The sequence below is a fragment of the Trichosurus vulpecula genome, chromosome 8, assembly GCF_011100635.1.
Source record: "Trichosurus vulpecula isolate mTriVul1 chromosome 8, mTriVul1.pri, whole genome shotgun sequence".
NCBI classification, from domain to species: domain Eukaryota; kingdom Metazoa; phylum Chordata; class Mammalia; order Diprotodontia; family Phalangeridae; genus Trichosurus; species Trichosurus vulpecula.
Window position 1 is genome coordinate 79,609,007 of NC_050580.1, and position 15,854 is coordinate 79,624,860.

Here is a 15,854-nt window from a genome sequence, read left to right on the forward strand (position 1 = left end):
GAGTGTATGATTGTAACAGAATATTATTGTGCTATGATAAATGATAACTATGAAGAATTCTTAGTAGAGCGAGCACTGGGCCTGGAATCAGGAAGACCTGAATTCAAATCTAGCCTCAGATACTTACTAGCTGTGTGACCCTGGGCAAGACATTTAACGCTGTTTACGTCAGTGTCCTTGGTGAAGTGACTTCTCCAGGGACACACAGCTCCTAAGTATTTGAGGCCAGATTTGAACTCAGGAAAATGAGTCTTCCTGACTCTAGGGCCAGCGCTCTCTCCACTGTGCCACCTAGCTGTCTCTTTACTAGCTATGTTACCTTAAAAAGGTCACCCTGACCTCGATGCCTTCATTCCTTTATCTGTAGGACTTCATGGATTTTAAGGACCCTTCCAACCCTAAAATGATAATGCTATGATGCTAAAACTTGAGGGAGCCTAAGTTCATTTGGTGGAAGTACACACAGCTCTAAAGGTAAAAGTGAAGAAGCAGGGTCAGGGCCTGGAAAAGAGAGGCTGTGGAGAGTGATGATGCAGGGGACCAATTTTACTTTGTAGTAAAAAGAAAAGAGGGATGATTGGGAGCCAGCCAATCGGGTCTGGCTTGTTGTGCCTTTAAATACAGAAATCGTTTGGACATGGAACTTAAAATTTTGGACGTGGTATACTCAAACTGTGGCTTTTCCTAAAATGTTTCTCATTAACAGGTTTTTTATAACAATCTTCCTTTTGCTGTATTTATGAAATGAAGATTAAAAACTCCTAAAAAGGATGACAAAAACTCATACCAACTCTTCCCTCTTCTTACTGGCCATGTGACCCACAGCAGGTAAAGGCCACAACGACCCTCCTCAGAGCATAGCACCTCTTGCCAGCCTTGTTTCATTGATAGTCCTATAGCAGTAAGAAGTAGTCTCCCAGGGAATGGTTTGAAAATTAAGTTTCCTGGATTAGGGCTTGAAAATTATGGCTGGAGATCTTTTGTGAGAGGTAGGACCCTAGATTTAAAGTAGATGGGCCTCAGTTGGAATTGGCCATTTCCTTTCTTTGTGCCCATAAGCACAAATTATTATTGCTGTCATTCAGTCATGTTCTATTCTTTGTGACACTGTGGACCATGCTGTCCATGCTAATTTTTTGGCAAAGATAGTGGAGTGGTTTTCCATTTCCTTCTCTGGCTCATTTTACAGATGAGGAAACTGAGGCAAGCAGGGCCAAGTGGCTTGCCCAGGGTCTGTACACAGGTAGTAAGTTTTTGAGGCCAAATTGGAACTCAGGTCTTCCTGACTCTAGGCCCAATGCTCTACCCACTGAGCCATCAAGTTGTCTCCTACTTCACATTGCTGGGCCTTAATTTCCACATCTGTAAAATGAAGGGGAATAGAGTAAATAGTTCCCATGGTCCCTTTCTAGCTCTCAATCTTTGATACACTAAAGAAATGTGTTGGACGTGGGAGGTGTAAGAGGAGGAGAGGCTGGGAATAAACAACTGTCAGAATTAGGGTCCACCAAATTTTGTCAGATAACCTGCCAAAAATTGTATCTTTGGGGAAAGGGGGGGTAAGCCCAACCTCAGTCATGATAATGTGTGAGGCAGAGAAAACAGGATGTGAGGTCATGCTTACAGATGTGGGGGAGGCAGGATCTGGAATCAGTTAGACTTGCCTGAATGCTGTTGACCAGTTTTAGCCGGAGAGCCTGGTCCTTCCCATAACACAGGAAGCTGTGTGTATACACATTGTAGCTCTTGCCATAGAGACGGAAGTGCAGGGAGTTGTTTTGGGACTCGATCTGCTGGTTGAGGGGCACGAAAGTTATTTGTGTTGAGGCTCCTCCAAGGTCCAAGGCCCCAGAGGTTTCCTGGGGATCTTCTCTTCTGGGCAGAATTCTGAGCCAGCTGACAGTCTAAAAGAGACAAAGCTTATTATGCTACTATAAGTAGGAATGGATGTCTCCACACCTACCATATGCCCGTGACACACCCCTTCCTAGACTCGGCTTGTAGCCGAAAAGGAGCAGGGGTCCAGGGGCAAGGCTAGGCATGGCCTTGGAAGAAGGATAGAGTCCATGCCAAAATCAGCAGCCAGAAAAGAGGGGTTCCCAATAAACATTTGGGACACAAGGCCAGAGGTTTTCCATTCCATAGGGCTCTCCCATTAGATCAGTGCTTCAGGGATTTGCAGTTTCATCAGTGGGGGTTCTCTCACCACCAAAACAGATTGCAACTCCTCTGTGCCTCACTAGAGGGTCTTGGAGAGATGTTATGGCCCCAAAACTTCATCCTTCCTTGGCCAACCTGCTGATAACCCTTCTTGAACTTGGCTGGGCTGGTCCACAGACAAGAGTCCTTTGCCAGGCCCTTACACGAAGCCTTTGTAATTTGCTAGCATCTTCTACCAGCCTCACCTTTGAGCACCCTAAGTCTCTGCTATACCATCATGAGGCATCAGAAGAGGACTTTGGTAAAGACTAACATGTGACACTAATAAGGGGCCTCATAAGGGGCAGGTATCTCTAGTTTTTTGAGAAAGATTACACTCTGAAATCTCAGACCCATGTTTATATATCAATCAATCAACAAGCATCTATTTAGCATTTACTGTGTGTGGGGCATTAAGCTGGGGCCAAAGATGCCAGTATATTCACACATTCTTAGCAGCGGTACTGGAGCTGCTTGTGACACTGGCCGATAGACTTTCCTGGACACAAACTGTGCCAGGCAGCCACTCTCATACGTCCTAGAGGATCGATATTACCTGGTTGAATTTGCCTAACAAGTAGTTAATGGTAATCCAGCCATAGGCACCTTCTTCCTGGCCAGTGATGATCCTGGCCCCTTGGAAATCAAAAGGGTAAGCAGTGAGGCTCTGTCTCACAGCCGTCAGGACTCTATCCGACAGGGTGCTGCTCTCCATCCTGGACCCCCAACACAAAGAACAGTTCTGTTAGCTATTAATCCTGGGATCCCAACCTCCCTTACCCACCCCACACCAGTGCAAATTACCACCAGGAAATGAGATCCCTAGACCTGAGGGGAGATAAATATAACTAAGTAGGGACTCCTATTCTCAGACCACCTCAGTCTGCCTTGGATAGGGGTGGTGGCAGTTCAAGTGACACTTCTTTCAAAAGGTCCTTCTTTGATTGCCCCACTTGTCAGTTAGTTAGGCAGTCAACAAGCATTTATTAACTGCTTAGTACTGAATGATGTACCTTGACCCCAACATTCACTATGTCATTTTGGTTCTCTTTGTCAGCCAATCAATACTAAGTGCTTGTTAGTGCCCATCCCCATTTGCTTTGTATTTGCTTTGTATTGACTTGTCCATTAATACCTATTCCCCCCAGTTGTCCTGATCTGTATCTAGCCACTGGATCCAGATGACTCTGGAAGGGACAGTAAGACTGGTGACTTTGCACATCTCTGCCTCATTTAACTCCAATTCACTTAGAAGTCGACATCACCTTCCTGAAGTCGTTGGTCCTCTTTAAGAACAAAGGACAAATAACAATCTTGTAGAATATAAGCTCCTTGAGGACAAGACTTGTCTCACTTTTTAAACTGTATTCCCAGCATGTAGCATAATGCTGGTACACTACATTTCAAGCCCTTCACAATCTAGCTCCAGCCTCTCTTTTCAGGCTGAATACACCTTATTCCCCCCGGTACTTAGTAGGTGCTTAATAAATGTGTTTTTAATTAAAGGTGACTACCAGGATGGTGAAGAGCCTTGAGTTCATGCCACATGAGGAATGGTCAAAAGAACTGGAGGTGCCTAGCTTAAAGAGAAGATTTAGAGGGTATATGATATCTGATTTCCAGGATCTGCAAGGCTGTCCCGTGGAAGAGGGATCACACTTGTACTTTATCCGTGAGGACAGACTTAGGAACAATGGGTGGAAATTTCAGAGACTCAAATTTCAGCTTGCTAAGAAGAAACACTTTTTAACAATGAGAGCTGCCCAAAAGAAAAAAAAAGAGATCTGGCTTGGGAGCCTCTCATCAAAGACCGGGTAATCACTTGTTGGCAGAATCACAAGTAGCAATTTTATCACTTGGGGCAATTGCTGCCTGGGAAAAGCAGCACTAGCTGGGTCAAGGGACACAAAATATACCTTCAGAACAACTTTGTGATTCATGATGTGACAAGACCACAAGAAGCAATTAAGTCAGATTCAGTTGGGAGGGAGGGAAAATTGCTTATCGTATCAATCAAGAATCATCTGAGCTACGAACTGGGGACACAAACACAAAAGAGAGACAGTCCCTGTCCTCAAGGAGCTTCCATTCTACAGGAAGATCACAACCTGTTCGCAGGTATAACAAATATAGGATATTTGCAAAATAAATACAAAGTGATTTTCTTGAGTGGGAGGGGGAATTTTAAAAGGTTTCTTGAAGGAGATGGCACTTGGGCTAAGCCCTGAAGGGAGCTGGGGTCCTAAGAGGCTGAAATGAGAGGGAGAAGCCTTCCTGATACAGGGGACAGCCTGTGTGCCAAGGCATACACGAGAGAGAGGAGATGTCATGTGTTGGGAGCAGGCACATAGACTAGTTTGCCTGGATTATAGAATGTGTGAGGGGGAGTAAGGTGTACTCAGCCTGCAAAGAGAAGTTGGAGCTAGATTGTGAAGGGGTTGAAATGCCAAACAGATGTTTGCATTTTATCCTAGAGGCAAAGGAGAACCAAATGTCCTCTTCCCTACTTCTCAGTTGGCATCTGAGCTCACACTCCCTTCACCTCTTTTTAAAGAAGTATAAGATTCACATTTTTTCAGCCTCTAAATTCCTCACCCTGGTGCAAAGTCTTGGTGGCCATAGGCTAGTTATGTTTCTGTTTATTGGGGATATTATAGAGGAGATTCTCAGTTGAGTAAAGGTTGGACTAAACAGTCTCTAAGCTCACTTTGCAATTTGAGGTCCAGTGATTCTGTTCAATAAATCTTGATTGAAATCCTCATTCCTGCCCTTGGACTTTTTCAAGGTGGAGGACTTTACTACTATGGGAACATTGTCTTGAAATCCAAAGCCAAACCTTATCATAGGTTCCTAAATGCTGCTATACCTGAGCAACCTCATACCAGCCGTGGCTCCAAGATAAACAGGAGTCTGTTGGTGCTGCTCCTTGGGAATCACTTGCTTTGCTCTGTCCATGCATTGGTTTAGGTAAAAGCCTACGTCTTCTACCTTCTGGGCATACCCTGAGATGCCAGGACCTGGAGATATCGACAAGTACACCATAAATGAAGGATTCTAATGCTGCTGAATAAGTTCAAAAGGTTCATAGTTGGTACTGTGAGACACCACGAGATAAAGCTGGGGTTGTACGCCCTGTGTTTGCATTCCATACCTACCCCTAGAACTCTCAGAGGTTTGTTTTTCTTTGCAAAACTCTAGTTCCCTGTGTCCACTCTTCAAAGTCAGGACTAGAACCCAGCTCTTCAGACTAACTTCACTGATATTTTTACTGCACTACAGTACCTCTCCAGAAACATTTGTTCTCTAGCTTTGGATCAAATTAAACTTGTCTTAACCTCTCCCCTGACTCCTTTGCAGAGGTTTGCAATATTTTCAGATTGTTTTTAATGTTTTGATTGGTTTTGCTAATTGTTTTATCTATTCGTCCTCTTGTTCTTCATTTCTTTTAAAGGGTGGCTCTCTGGGAGGGGCAAAGGGAGAGGTACAGGGGAAAATGTGCACAATAGATACCAATAACATTTTTTTTTAAAAACCCAATGTAGAGGATTAGAGCATGGATAGATGGCCTGAACATGTGGAGTCCCACATGTGCTATAAATCCCTCTTGAAGGAAGTGGCCCTTGAGCTGAACCTTGAAGAGAACTGAGGGTTCCAAGAGGCATAAATGAGAAGGAGAAACATTCCAGGCATGGGAGACAGCCTAGGCCAAGGAATACAGGTGGGAGATGGAATGCTCATAAATATGAAAAATGTTATTATAATCCATGCTCGTAAATATAAACCTAGGTGGGCCTGAGACATCTTGCCCTCACCACACCACGTGGGACCTTAGCATGATGTTGGCCCAAACACTTCAGAAAGCATGGGGAGAGGAAGACTGGAGAAAAGGACAAACTTAAGATAATGAGAGCTACAGTAATCAATCAATCAATAAACATTTATTAAGTACCTACTGTGTGTCAGGTACTATGAAGTAAAAGGAATTACGTTGCTCAAACCCCTCATTTTACAGAATAAGAAACTGAAGCCCAGGTAACTGAACTTCTTCAGAATCACCTAGAAGTCAATTACAGAAACAGGACTAGATCCCTGATCTTTAAGCTTTCATTATAGTACCTTTTTCCTATACCAGGCTATAGAAGCTTAACGCTGTCTTAAATCTCTAGAAATCAGCCTATAAAAACTTAGCCTCCAAGTTTGCAAGATCTCAACCAATCAACATACCCCAAGAAAGTGCTCAGTCAGTAGGTTTTCTTTTTGTTTAATTTCTTAAAAAAATTTGCTATAAACAACCATCAGCAAAAACAAATTAACAAATATATTATAAAGAAATAAAATCTTATATTGGAGCCCATAGCATTTACAAAAGCAGAAGCAAATGAATTAACCAGCAACAACCGATAAATATGTTGGTTCTCTGTCCTTTCCAAGCCTGTATGAAATTCTACCATCTTTGATTTTGTTTTTGTTTATACATATATACATGTAGATATGTAAATCTTTATCTATACGTGCATACATATGTAAGTATACATATCCAGTCTCAAAATAAATAAATACATATGTAAATAGTACATGTGTACATACAAGGGTATACATGTGTAAATGTATATATGTATTTTTTCTTTTGAGATTGATCTCCCTATTTTGCCCAGGGTGGAAGAAAAACAGGTATTCGCAGGTTCCATCCCAGTTCTGACCGATACAGAATCTTTAACCTGCTCCACGTTTCCAGCCTGGGTTGGTTAACCTCTCTTTAGGAAGCCTAGTGGCCCTCCCCACTCCAGGGGGAATCATCGTATTAGTAGTCTTAATGCAGAAACACAATCTGCTTTAGCTTTTCTGAAGTTCAGAACTCCTTAACTCAGGAGATCCACCAGTCTCAGAGTCCCCAGCAATTAATGGTATGCACCACCATGCCAGCCATATATGTATTAATTTATAAAGTTTATATAGGGTATGTGTGTATATTACATGTGTACATACATGTACATATATACACATACAGACAGATGGACAAGAGATAGGTAGATAGATAGATAGATAGATAGATGTAGTTAATGTGGAACCAGTTCTGATGCTGATCTCACTTTGCTGCTCTTCATATAGGTCTTTCCATATTTCCTCATGTTTCATGTTTATTATTTTTCTATCATCACGATAATCTATTACATCAATAGAGCAGAACTTATTCAGATATTTGCCAATCATTGAACATATAGGCTGTTTCGCATGCTTTGCTATTACAGGTGGAGGGATGGATATTTAGACACAGATGGGTACCACAAAGTAGCGGGAAGAGCAATGGACCTGGACTCAAATGACTTGGGTTCAAATCCTAGCTCAGCTTCTTGCTGCCACTTTGTACTGGGCAAGTCAATTCATGTTTCTAGGCCCCAGTTCCCTCATCTGTATGATAAGGGAGCTGGACTAGTTAGCCTTTAAGATCACTTCCAGTTCTAAGTCTGCGATCCTATGAAGTCTTAGCAATGGAATCAGACAAAAAAAATACTGTTTTTTATGCTGCCATGCTCCTCTCCAAAATGTATACCGTAGACTACAGTTCCACCAATAATGTATCAGAAAGCTCAGTTTGGGTCAGTTTCAAAAGGCACTATCCCACCAGGATGAGGAAAAAAATTCTGATGCTGTTTTTCCATATTTGTGCAGATTTGTGTGCAGTATATCAGAACAATTTCTACTGAAATGAACAGCATAAAAATTAACTTTGGCCCATTCTATGTGTGAATTAGTGACTGACTTTGGAAAACTTGTCCAAATCCTTTTGGAAGCATGCATATTGTGCTTCTTGAGGGTTGGATCCAACTAAAGGACTTTGGCTGGAAACTGTTTTGTAAATTCCATTCTTCCCCTTCCCTGGGCCTCCAATGCCTCTTGACTCTTTTCCTTTTACATGTTATCACTTGTTGGGATGAGATAGAGCTGTCTCCAAGTTGATAGAGGAGAAATGAACTAAGACTTCTGATTTCCATCCCAGTAGCTTTGCTATTTATCATACTCTGATCTTTATAATCACAGGCATTTGGTTCACCATGCAATTAAACTCTAGTTGCCTCCAGTCCTACACAGATCTGTGTAGAGGTCCTCTTCCCTTAACAGGCCCAAGTCAGAAGGGGATGTTTAGTGAGGATTGGTTAATTATGGGGGAAACATAAAACGACTATATGATTTACACAGCATATAGAAGTTACTGAAAAAAGAAAGAAAAGAGTATAGACCCATTAATCCTACTGAGGGTCTCCTAAAGTGACCAGTGAACTGATTAGAACCAAGATTCCTAGACTTAGCTAGCCTTCACCCTTGCTCCCCAACTTGGATCAGGGGCTCTGGATGCATGGGGTGGAGCAACCATTTTGTTCCTGGGGGTTACTCTCTCCACTTCCAGTGATTTGCTCTCCCTTTTCCATAGCACACAACCTTTAAGGTTTACCCACTTCTGTCTGGCCCAGCAACCTGGGCGGGCTGCAATAAGAGACAGTTCAAGCGGCAATGAACCCTCTTTCCTTGGCCCAGCGCTTTTTTGCCCCATGGCCCACATCTAAGCTTTAAGCTTCTGTTCCATAGCTGGAGGATGATGGGGAGGGATGGTGCAGCTCTAGATTTCATCTCCCTTCTCCCCTAACATTCTTCTGAAACCGTTTTCTTAAGGGTAACAAATAACCTAAGCTGCTAAAAATGTTAGCCTCTCTCCTCCTCCCCCTTGAACTTTCTATATCTTATCAGCTATGCGATACAGTAGATAAAATGTAGCAGTTGGAGCCGGGACAGCCTGAGCTTAAATCCTGCCTCAGATAAGAAGTGTGTGAGCGCTGGCCAAGTCACCTATTTCAGCTCTGGTTCCCTCGCCTGTAAAATGGGGATATTTCTAGCCCCTACCTCAGAGGTTTGAGAAGACCTGTAACATCCTCTACAAATGTGAACTACTATGACTGCTATTAGCCCCATCTTCCTTCTAGATACTCTCTCTTCCCTTGGCCTCGTGACTCTGCTCTTTCCTGTTTCTCCACTTTCCTTCTCAGTCTTCTTTGATGAACTGCTATCCATCTCCCGCTCCACCCTGCACCCTCCTTCCTGTCTACACTTTCTCCCTCACTGGGCTCATCCATCCCCCAAGGTTCAACGATCATGTCTACACCAATAACTCCCGAATCTGTGTGTCCCACTCTAGTCCCATATTGCCAAATGCTCCACATCTCCACCCTAATGTCCCACTGGCATCTCACACTCGCCGTGGCGAAGGTCATTTCCCCTCACAAACCTTCCTCTCTCCTAATTTTCTCTGTTTCTATTAAAGGCAGAACAGTCTTTCCCTTCATAATAATTATAATAGCTCCATTCGCACAGCTGTTCAAGTTTGCAGAGTGCTGTCTTTAAATGGTGAATCCCATCCTCACAATAACGCTGTTATTATCGCCATTTCACAGGCTGAGGAAGGTTTAATACTTTGCCCATAGTCATACGGTTAGTAAGTGTCCGAGGTAGGATTTGAACTCAGATCTTTCTTACTCCAAGGCCAGCGCTGTAACTTGGAGTCCCCATCCCTTGGCTCTTTCTTTTCTGTCATCCTCCGTAACCAAAAAGTTTAAGTGCTGTTGGTTCTCCTTCCCCATCTTTCACGCCCATTTGCTTCTTTCCATTTATACTTAACACAGGTCCTTAGAACCCCTTGCCTGGATTAATAGAATAGCCATCTGATCGGTCTCCCTGCTTCCAGTTTCTTCCTTCTCCAATCCATCCTCCACACAGCTGTCCAAATAATATTCCTCAGACACAGTTGAACCAGGCCACTCCCCTTCTCAAGTGACTCCCTGTTGACTCAAAGCAGAAACTCCTCCACTTCTAAGGCCCTTCAAAATCTGGCTTCAAACCTGGTCTCAGCTCTTCCAGTCTTATTTCCCATTACTCCCTTCAAACCCTGTGTTAAAGCCCAAAAGAACGGCTACCTTTTTTTCAAGTTCAGCGTTTCATCACGTCCCACCTCTGTGCATTTACAGAAACCCCTCCCCTGGAATGCCCTCCCTCCTCATCTCTGCCACTCAGAATCCTTATCTTCCTTTAAGAGCGAGCCTAGGGGCCACCTCCTCCACAAGGGCTTCCCTGTTCCCCCCCTCCCCAGTTGTTAGTGATTACTCCTTCCTTAAATTGCCATATATTTACTTGTGTGTTTACATTTTGTGTATAACTAGGGGTTTTGGGGGGGAAGTAGGATGGGATGGGGGGCAGGACATAAGGCAGGAAATTTGAACCTGTAGTGACTTCCAGGTGTGAAAACACCTTCCACCAATGTAGATCAGCAACTCATCTGTAAGTTACAATCTTAGATCACTGCCTAGAGCACCAGGAGGTTATAACTTGCCAAGGATCCCTTAGCCAGGATAAATCATAGTGGAAATTGAATTCCAGTCTTTCTGATTTCAGGTTCACCTTCCATTGACTGTGCCCCCCCCCCCCACTTCTCATGTATGACAGCTCCACAGTAGAGCATAAGTTCCCTGAGGGTAGATGTTTTACTTTTATTCTTGTATCCCCAGGACCTACCACAGTGCCACACACATAACAGATACTTCATAAACGTTTGCTAAATTGGATTGCATTCATGTTAATTATAACAGTGCCTATAAGGCAACATCAACAAATTCCTCCCAAAGTTCACCGGAAGGGTCGCTTCTTAAGGCACACCGCTCTACGGCCATGACATCTCATGACCCTCTTGGCACCCCATGTCCTTTCTGCTTCCGGTCTTTCCCGCGTTTCCACACCTTACCTTGTACCTTGCACACTTCCACCTGTCGCACCACTCCGGTGTCGTTCTCCTTCTCTGCCGGCCAGTTGTAGATGTACATGTTGGTGTGAGAAGAGCCTGCATCCAGTACGATCCCATACTGAGGACAAAGCAAGCCAGGAACCAATCAGCCACAAACACCCTCCTCGCCAGTGAGCTCGTGGCAGGACACACTGTTCTCGTCTTGTCAAGAGCCTTAGGACAATGTGCATTTTATTCAAAGGAGGTGATGGCAGTCCTTTACCTGAGAGCTGGGAGCACCCCAGTACCTCTGGTGACTGAATCTTTTTCAGGTCACACGACAGTAAGCCTGTTGATATGCATGAGATGCTGGGGCAAGGGCAGGGAACCTTCTTTCCTCCAGAGCCTTCTAAAAATTTCTTTAGCCCTTTACAATCTACAAAGCATTTTACTTGCCTTAACAACCTTAGGAGATGAGTGCTCTTGCTACTCCGGTTTTATAGATGGGGAAAATGAGGTTCATAGGGGATAGAAGATTTGCACAGAGTTACATTTGTTGTTGTTCAGTCATTCCAATTGGACCCAACTCTTTATGACTCCATTTGAAGTTTTCTTGGCAAAGATCTTAGACTGGTTTGCCATGAGCTTCTCCAGCTTATTTTACAGATAAGGAAACTGAGGTAAACAAGGTTAAGTGACTTGCCCAAGGTCACATAGCTAGTAAGCATCTGAGGCTAGATTTGAACTTGGGTCTTCCTGACTCCAGGCCTGGAACTCTATCCACTGTGCCATTTAGCTGCCTGGAGCTACATAGCTAGTAGGTATTACATAGCTAGTTTTCACTGACTCCAGGTTGAGGGTTCTATCCACTGTGCCATGCTGCCTCTTTCAAAGTTAAAAAAAAAATTAAAAATTTTAATTTGTTTAAGATGGGTTGTTTTTGTTTTGAGAGAGAATGAGAGACAGAGACAGAGACTCACCTGATTTTTAATTTACTAGGAATGTGAAAATCTATTTAATAGAAACAACAGATATTTTAAAATGGATTTTAATTGTATTATTATGCTTCAAGGATCCATGATTTCATCCGATAAGACTTTGTTCCATCAGTGCAGATCACAGCTCCTCTAGTCCTTAGCAGATGGATTTTATGAGTTACTGTGGTTGAAGCAATTTCTTACTGGTAGCCAGCTGTCTGGGAGCATGTCTCTGGACTGAGCTAGGCTGGCCTTCAAATAACAGGCATACTATCTGTCACCCGGTCTATTGATTCTTTCCAGCCTTCTGATGGGCCCTGCCAGAGCTTGCAGTTCCTTGACAGAATTTTATAGATCCCACAGGCAACTCCATAGCATGATGAGACATTAGAGCAGGACTTTGGTGGCAGCAATTCCATATTCCATTTTCCATAGGCATTTCTCTGAGACTAAACATAGCAGAATCGTTGCTATCTGCACTAGTGGAGGGAATTTCCTTACTGAAAGTTCCTGCCATTAATAAAATCACAAATCTGGTCCAAAACCAAAAAAAAAAATTCACATTATGGACACTTAAATGTAAGAGGAAAGGTAAAGGTTAAATTGGAGAAGGGAGAGAGATAAATATGGATGGAGGAAAAGAAAGGACAGGCAAAGGAGAGGAGGAGAAAACAGAGAGCGAGTGACAGAGACAGCTATGAAAAAGCAAAAGCAACCTAGGCAAGAGAGAAGGAGAGGGAGAGAGGATGGGACAGTGGTGGGCTCCTCAAATGTCACTATCAGGCTTTATTTCTTTCTCGAGTGTCCCCCGTGAAAGGGCTGTGGGGGGAACAGATCTAAGAAAGTCTGAATGAGAGTCTTTACTGACTCTGAAGCATGGACTCAACATATACAGTGCAAGACCTGGGGCAGGTCTTGTGAAGCCCCAAAGGATAAGGAAAACATGGACTAATAAATACAAAATGATCTTTCCTCTTGCCCCAGTGGACACCATGGAGTCTTTGGTGCTTTCTCCAAGTACAAAAAGTCTAAGTCTCTGAAAATACATTGTTAAGGGGTTAGTTTCCAAATAGCAGCATTAGGAATAAGAGGTCTCCTGTCTTGTGAGTTCTAAATTCTTTCTCCTTGTGAAGGACCAACCCCCCCCCCCAACTCCCACTCCCCCCGCCCAAGTAATTCTCAAAGACCTAGGGAAGCTGAGGCCCTCTAGAAAGCTGTTTAACTCTCTGGTAATCCCAAGTTCTTTCCTCTGGGGTGGGGTGGGGAACCACTCTTAATAGTACTATTAATTGAGAGGACTTTATAGGTCTCTAGGGAGGAAGAGGCCTACCAGAAGGAAAGGGAGTTTTCTTTGCTGTCTAAGAGCTGAAGTGTAAAACCTTTCTATGTTCTTTACTACGTAATTAAAATCTATTCTTTGACATCTAAAAAAGGGGAAAAGGACATATTTGTACAAAAATACTTATAGCAGCTCTTTTTGTGGTGGCTAAGAATTGGAAATCAAAGGGATGCTCATCAATGGGGGAATAGCTAATCAAGCTGTGGTATATGATTGCAATGGAATATTATTGTATTATAAGGCAAGCAGTATAATTTCAGAAAAACCTGGAAAGACTTACATTACGTGACACATAGTAAAGTGAACAGAACCAGGAGAACGTTGTATACAGTAACAGCAATATTGTTCAATGAAGAGCTGTGAATGACTTAGGTATTCTCAGCAATACAATGATCCAAGACAATCCCAAAGGACTACTGTTAAAGCATACTATCCACCTCCAGAGAAACAACTGATATTGAATGAATATAGACTGAAGCTTGCTCTTCTTCACTTTCTTTCATTTTTTCTTTTATTCTAGTTGTTTTGTACAAAATGACTAATATGGAATATAACTGCACATGTATAACCTATATCTGATTACTTACTGTCTCAGGGAGGGGAGAAAGAAAAAAAGGAAGGAGGAATAGAATTTGGAACTCAAAACTTTAAATAAAAAAAAGTTTCAAAAAATTAGGAAAATCTATTCTTTGTTTAATGCCTTGTGATCCTGGGTGCTTTTAAGGGGAATTGATGGGCAGAGTAGCATAAATTAATATTCTCATCAGACACCACCTGAGTAGAGGGTAATAAGTCAATTAAGTGAACTGATGGCTACCATTTGGGAACTACCAGATACCTATGCTCCAAGGTTCCATTTGTGTGGGGAGTAGCCAGAATGAAGAAACTAAAGGTCCCAAAATGCACCAAGGCTACTCATATAATGAGAAAGCCTCTGATATATGGGTGATAACATGAAGAAAGTATATGAGATACTGTTGTAAGATAAGATTGTTACTTCCTACTCTCAGTACACCATCAGGATACCACTGGCAGTATTGTTACAAAAATGGGTCAAAGAATCTTGTACAAAGATGACATAGATCAATGCCAAAGAGCCTTCTCGTATCTCACCAGTTTCAACCTCTCAATCCAAAAGACCAAGACTTCACATGACCCTTCAGAGTTCAAATGGAAAATTCTAATGAAGAAGGTATTGTCATGCTCCATACCCCCTGACCATAAAAGGTAAGAGTAGAAAGACCCAGGAATGAAGAAGGATTCACTTCATTGACACCACCCCTATAAGGGACAGATAGATTCAAGACACTAGAGAAGAACAGTTTAGGAGAGACAACCAGCCCTGTCCCTATATCTCCAAAGAGAAACCAGAGCAAGAAGCCTTGTCAAGAAAGACTGGGATGAACAGTGATGGACCCTGATCAGAAAGAAGGGTGAGATATTAGAGAAACCCAAGGGGAAGGATTTTTTCTCTTAAAAGATAGGTTTTGACCTTATTCTGAGCCATAATGTAAATCTTTATATTCTGAGCTTATGATGGGAGGTAAATAGCATAGTAGAAAAAACATTAGAGTATTAGTAAAGAGGTCTGGGTTCTTCTGGTTCTACTTTTATCACTGTGTAACTTTGAACAAGTCATTTCACCTAACTAGGCTTCAGTTTTCTTTACCATATACTCAATAAACATTTATTAAGGACCTAGTGTGTACAGAGCACAGCACTGTGTCAGGGCAGGGCTGGGGGGAGAGATAAGTTTAGACAAGGCCCCTACCCTCAAGGAACTTACAGTCTAGTAGGTCCCTAAATTGCCGTCACTCCCACATTTTCTCCTAATGAGGGAGATCATTTAAGGTTAACCTTAAGATAATAGCCTTACCAACACCTGTAAGTGGAACAACATGAAAAATAACAGAAGCAACCCCCCTTATTTTCCTTAGATGCATTGTTTTTGTGAGCCCTCGTCTTTTTTTTTTAAGCCCTTGTTCCTTTAATGCTCATTCCTGCAGCTCCATCAACCAGTCTCAGAAATTCTAATAGTTTATAAGCAGTCAGTCCTTTTAAATGTTACTTTAGTGATCTGTAAACAAGTCTTTTTCTGTCCTCACGGAACCACTGATCTGGCCTGCTAAATCTTTAGCTTAGAGGGATGGGAAGGGGAATTTTTTTTTTGTTAAGTGACAATAGTGGGTCCCCCTTGAAAACAGGGCCAAGACTTTATTTCCAACTAGAAAATATTTTGAAATGCAATTTTTAAAAAATATATGGAACTGTACAAAAGTCTGGATCCTGAAATCAGAACTGATCTTTCCAAATTCTCCATAGAGACATCAAACCACAAAATCTTTCTCATCTGAGGACAATCCTTTGATCCATTTTTGACATGGAACTCTTGGGAATTTCCATGAACATTGAACACCAGATGCAAGTCTCAGAGAGTGCCAGCAGTGAGAAATGTCTCAAGTGAAATGTTCTCAGCAGGGTCCTGTTTGTAACACTGATTGGACAAAGCAGTCCAGAAGGGAAGTGGGGAACTTAACTCAAATATAGAGAAGTCAAAGCTAATAGTCAGCTGCCC

General features: G+C 42.5%; 1 protein-coding gene across 1 annotated transcript in view; it reads right to left on the bottom strand.

Annotated features, from left to right (window-relative positions):
* ENTPD1 (ectonucleoside triphosphate diphosphohydrolase 1) overlaps positions 1–15,854 on the bottom strand; it is a 97,923-nt gene that overhangs the window by 14,919 nt on the left and 67,150 nt on the right. Inside the window, exons 3-6 of the mRNA XM_036737159.1 lie at positions 10,985–11,102; positions 5,066–5,216; positions 2,756–2,915; positions 1,665–1,904 (exon numbers count right to left, since the gene is read on the bottom strand). Coding sequence (XP_036593054.1) covers positions 1,665–1,904; positions 2,756–2,915; positions 5,066–5,216; positions 10,985–11,102 — 669 coding nt within the window. The remainder of the gene's footprint in view (positions 1–1,664; positions 1,905–2,755; positions 2,916–5,065; positions 5,217–10,984; positions 11,103–15,854) is intronic.